The sequence below is a fragment of the Pecten maximus genome, chromosome 2 (genome assembly GCF_902652985.1).
Source record: "Pecten maximus chromosome 2, xPecMax1.1, whole genome shotgun sequence".
NCBI lineage: Eukaryota > Metazoa > Mollusca > Bivalvia > Pectinida > Pectinidae > Pecten > Pecten maximus.
Genome location: NC_047016.1, coordinates 21,694,306 through 21,700,406, shown reverse-complemented (window position 1 = coordinate 21,700,406; position 6,101 = coordinate 21,694,306). Strand labels below are relative to the sequence as shown.

General features: G+C 35.1%; 1 protein-coding gene across 1 annotated transcript; it reads left to right on the top strand.

Annotated features, from left to right (window-relative positions):
- Positions 1–429: 429 nt before the first annotated feature.
- Positions 430–6,101, top strand: LOC117342001. Its single transcript, XM_033903946.1, has 4 exons — positions 430–732; positions 3,932–4,159; positions 4,736–4,813; positions 5,895–6,101. The coding sequence occupies exons 1-4, from the start codon at positions 430–432 to the stop codon at positions 6,057–6,059; spliced, it is 774 nt and encodes a 257-aa protein (XP_033759837.1). The 3' UTR covers positions 6,060–6,101.

The following is a 6,101-nucleotide window of genomic DNA, read 5'->3' as shown; positions in this document are numbered from 1 at the left end:
GAGGTGGATGTAAACAAAGACACATGTGGAAGGTTATACTCACTGTCCCTCTTTGCTATGTATTTGACATGTAGAATATTATTGCATTTCGTGTAATCTATATTGGGTTTTACAATGTAATACCGTACATCAGTGGGCTATAAATTTCGTTTAAGTGATCCAGACGGGACATAACTGTTTAGCTTCAGCTGACGATAACATTTGCCAATTGCATAGGAAATACGTTGCTCTATTTACTTGTCTTTGATTAGTTCCACTACTGATTGTAGTTATAATTCTAAATATTGTTTGACGTAACGAGGTATCAAAGACATCTTCCTTAACAGCAAACCTCTATCTAGAAGTCATCACAAACTCCAAAAACACCTTAACCATGATCTTTTTCACATATGTTTAGAGTCAAAAATTGGTCGTTTTCCGTCCGTCAACATGACCAACGACGGAGACGGGTCCATTCTCTACCTCCAAGGCAGCACATACCCATTGATGACGTCAAACACATCAATGACATGTTCTTTGGAAACCGACTGCTACAAGAGCATCGCTATATATGGACTTCACATTAATTTTCAACTTGATAACGTGACTTGTAACCAGACTATGGTGATGAACGATACCTCTGGTACACTGTACACCATTGGTTGTACTGATAACGATGTCTCTTCAGAGTACAAACTTCGTACCCTAGCAACCAGTAACGACAACTACATGGAGATATACTATACCAGCCTTGTCAGTAACCAGGGGTTGTTCTGGTTGGCATTTAAGGGTGCGTACTAAAATAAGATAACAAAACATACTTTGTGTCGTCAGTGCTTTACAAAGCAACCAAATATGTGCACAGGTGTGTGATTATATGTCATTCAGATGTAGAATGTCAGACCCGCTGAAAAGACATGGTTTTTACCCTAATACTTTGATCTAATCCTCAATTGTTCTATCCGTTACACAATCGAAATGAACTCGTGTATTTGGTTCAACTCGGTAAAGGCAACAATATAGGGAACAACCAACCAATTGAAAAAATAGATTTTTGAAACAGCCCCTGTGTATAGAAAGTTGAGCCAAGAATAAAATGTATGGCAGCCACTGATTGGCCAGTATGTTATGAAGCGAGAAAATAAATATCTAGCCTGATAGGTAACTATCAATAAGAAATGTTGATATTAATTTCGTAAGTCCGGTTGATTTTTTTCCAAAAAGTTCAGGTAATAACAATTAACATGTAAACATTTAAGATTTTTGAGAATTTTTACTGCGAAATTCACCCATTTTCAAAATGGCTACCCTGGAGAAAATTTGAGCTGAAGGACCCAACTTTTTTTTTTATTAGGTGTTATATCAGACCCTAAACTTTTGTTATAAACCATAATTGTCATATTGAATTCAAGAATTGGAGTGAAATACTCCAAAACGTTAACACTAAAGTCTATGGGAAAACAATTGGTTGGTTGGTCTCTATATTATAGCAAAACTTCCGCCTACAAAATGAACGCATTCTTTGAGAGATAAGTATGAAATAATTCAAGCATGTGAAAACATGTTATATCTTAATATAGTTCGACTGTGTCTCATGGCCTTTGCTATTGGTTTCTTTATACATGTCACTTCTGCCTCTGGTGAAATAAGTAACAGCTCGATAACAATTTCATAATCTTATACTCGACATAATTAATTTTAAATTGAGATTTGTTTTATTTGATAAATTACCTTGGTCTTTCTAATGGGTGATGTGACACCATTTTGACGTCATGTATGTGCCATGTATCATTAAAATGTTAATCTGATCTCTGAATGAAAATGTACCACAACACACCGTTGACAACTGCAAAACCTAACCACACAAAAGTTTTTCCTGATTGGTAAATATTTACACATACATTTAGTATAGCATGTACGTTTTTCTATATGTTTTTGACATGTTCATGGTCGACTTATGTTTTAGTAGTAGAAAATATTATCTATCATTCCAAGGAACTACAGATGAGACTAGCAAATAAATCCTTGTGTAAAGTCAACAAGGAAAATAGAAACCTTTATTGCATATTTGCCAGTGAAATATAGAAATTTATTGCATTTTTGCCAGTGAAATATAGAAATTTATCAAACTAATAGAACTTATATTTTTACTGCAGCGATGAGCAGTGAAAATATAAGATTTTGCAGTGAAAATATAAGTTTTCCGTTTTTGACCAATGAAAGCGGACCTTTGTATTCACCTCGTTGAAACTTGCAGGTTTTTCTAATCAAACCGCAGATAGATAAATTGGTTATTTTGCTGTATTTCTAAAATTTTCGGACTAGTTTTTGACAAAATACTCACTTGACGTTAGCTAGCCATGCACAGATTCTCCTATAACAGCAGAAAACGATTAAATTGCGTTGATCAGTCCTTTTAAAATGGCGCCGTCAAGTTGACGTGGAGTAACGTCACAAATAGATGACGTCATTACTGATTCCCGCACTTTTTGGCACTATTTATTTAAGTTTATGAAATGCAATAAAAAGAAAATTGAATGGTTTCCCGTTAAATATAACATATATTTCACTCGTATGACAGAAGATTTCGATATTTTTCACTCGTGCTTCGCACTCGTGAAAAAACCAATATTCTGTCATACTCGTGAAATATGTTATATTAAACGGGAAACCATTCAATATCCTTTATTCATCAAACTAATAAAAGTTATATTTTTTAGTGAAAACATAAGTTTTGCAGTGAAAATATAGGTTTTTCGTTTTTGACCAATTAGTACGAACCTTGGTATTCACCACATTGAAACTTGCCAATTTTTCCAGTCGAAGCGAAGATAGATAACTTGGTTATTTTGCTGTATGTCTGAAATGTTCGGACTAGCTTTTGACAAAATACTCACTTCTCCGATAACAGCAGAAAACGATTAAATTGCGTTGATCAATCCTTTCGAAATGGCGCCGTCAAGTTGACGTTGAGTAACGTCACAACGAGATGACGTCATGAATTATGTTACTGATTTCCTCATTTGTTGATACTATTAATTTTCCGATGTTTCTAGTTATATTTTTAAAGTATATAAAATGCAATAAAAAGGAAAATTGAATGGTTTCCCGTTTAATATAACATATATTTCACTCGTATGACAGAATATTTCGACATTTTATATCGATATTCTGTCATACTCGTGAAATATATGTTATATTAAACGGGAAACCATTCAATATCCTCTATTTATTCTGGTTTAATAACAAAACTTATCACAGATCTGGTATCACTTCTAAAATAGCTATAAACTTTAGAACAATGCATCGAATGCTAACTTTTGGAATAAATCTTGGTATTCTTTTAACAATAACTAGTTATTTCAATGGGAATGGATCTTGACATTTTGCGGGAACGCCAATCATCACATCATTACTGTCCTTCAGGGAGGGCGTAAGAATTGTATCTGTTGTCCGTATGGCATGATCGACTAAATTTGGGATCTGATCTCTCCTCTTCTTTAATGTCTCACTTGACACGACTCACTTCGGCTTTTGTTTTAGTCTTGAGTCTATAAAAACAGTAGTTGCTACTCTCGCTGAACGCCAAGTATTTGGGGAGAGGGACAACTGGTTCGCTCGTTGTCAATATAATGTGACCTGGTAGTGTGTCCTGCTGGGTGACTTTGGCAGAATGCTTCAATGAGGCAGCACTATAAAGTCGGCATCAGATACACGCTAAAGCAAGGAGACGAACACATATGGAAGCCTCCCAAAACACACATACATTCACCACGCGGTTGCATCTTGCTTACATGGATGCCGTCCTTAAATAATAGCTGTTGAAAGGACGTTAAACAATACTTAACCAAACCACCATCGTTACTTGCTGAGCTATATACATGTAGATAAATCCAATGTTTGCTTATTGTATTAAACAATGTGTTATCCAATAAATGTATTTCTAAACTAGATATATTTCATTTGGTTATTAACAACATATGAAAGTCTGTTGAATTGTATTTTAACAGTTTCTGGTAACTTAGCAATTGATTGCCCACGGAAAGATCCTATAAAGCAATGTCCTACAATTATTTCACCGGAAACCACAACGAACCCAGAACCAGTAGTAATCATCGTTGTCGTCGTTGTCACTGTCTTTTCTATTGAGATAATCGGTTCTGTGTTAATCGTTATAAAGGTAAGACAATAACGCTGAAATTGAGGTTTGCAGTTAAAGATGATCGATTGTTCTAGCACTTATTCTTCATTCATTATGTATTGATATATTCAGCGCACAATTTTCCTGTTGTATGACATATCGTACAATTTTTTTTGTTTAAGTTATTTCATGTTTTATGTGGTGAAAAATATTGGCTTTGCGATATTTCCACATAAAAACATCTCCGTTTTAAGAGACATAACTATATAATGTGAAAGTATGAAACCTTCTTTAATTTGCATATTACGCGAGGAACACGATTTCTGAATGCTGAAAATCGGTAAATAATCGTTATGATCGATCGTAACGATGAATTGGTTTAGAAATAATTTTCTCCTTAATCACGATTATGGCCTCTTACTGATGTACTGAATACTCAATCTTGCAACAAGTGTTGTAGTTTGTGTGTCTATAACGATGGGGACGTATTTCCGCACCAATCAGGGCTGGAATTGCAATGACATTCCCTAGTGGGCAGGACAGTTTTCGTAATACATCCATCATTAATAACACGGTTTTATTATATATGTTACATGATATTTCTTCCTCTTGTAGAAGCGTAAAAGGAGAGAAGACACATCACATACACAGAGAAATCATCCTAGTGGAACCGTGCCTACATTGGCCATGCAGGTAGAGGGTACTGCTGTGTAAACAGCTCAGCTAAATAAAATATTTGGCCTAGCAATATGTGGCTAAGATCTGTATGTATGATATGCTATGTCCCGGGCACGTACCGGAAACGCAAGCAAATAGACAATAACATCAAGTTTAATATCATTGATTGTTGTTGCGTCAAGTTCTTGTGATTCAATAAGTAGATAACACATATATTACTCAGTGGAAGTCGCTAGGAGAAATAATCTCTACTTTAGAGAATGTTTTGAATTGTCTCCCTATGGGAAAGCTGTCAAAACAAAATGTGTCCTTCATCACAAGCAGTGCATATTATATGAGAACCGGGTAGTATAATGAAAGTACGAAAAATATCATTTGTATGTATTGTTGTTTACTTGCGGTGAGATTCGAAGGCAAATTTGAGGTGGGTATTCAACTTTTAGATTTAAACTTAAACTTATACAGGTCAAACTATTCTATATACATGTAGACTAAATTGAAGTATGTTGTTTTAATGAAATGGAAGTATTATGAATGGCTATTCAAATTGTTCGTGCTGGTAGAATGTTCTAGCTATAAAGTTTAAACGATAGTACTAGTGACTCAGCTGATTCGATATTCAAGGTATTTTTCCCTGATTATAACGATTTCTGTAACAGATGTCAACCTAACAAGGTTTCTAGAGATGCATGTTGATAAATACCACAGAGAAGCTTTATGGGCGACATCATGGTATTATTCTATCGTGTTTGATGCTTGTCGGTACTGTATGCCTAGGTGTTCCGTTGTCACCACCATAGTTCTCATTTTGAGATTGTGACCTAGATTTGTATGGCTATCGTCGATGAAGCAGCAGATGCTGACACTCCTGGTCTGGTTGTATTCTTCTCATACTGAAGGTCTTCATGCAACTTTATATTTTTCGTTCGTATTTCATCCTCATTTTGTTGATTTTTGTTAAAATTCCCTTTTCGATTTATGGCCGATTTGTTCCGTTTGTGTTAAAGCAGAATGTTGATATCAGATTACAGTCAGTGTTGGTGCTTTGCTCTACCCTTTCATTTCGAATAGCAATAATGTCATTTTTTATTACCAGGATCACCACTTGACAGCTTTTGGTGCACACGTTCTCCCTGTAAATACGACACCCAGGTCAACGGAATTACCACCTATACGTGGACAACAACAACAACAACAACAACAACAGAAAAGGACTAAAAAATCTCGGTCTCATCAAAAAGAAAAAGAAAATTTGTCATAGAGTGTGTCGTACTGCAACCAAATTTTAATAAATGTATGTTGA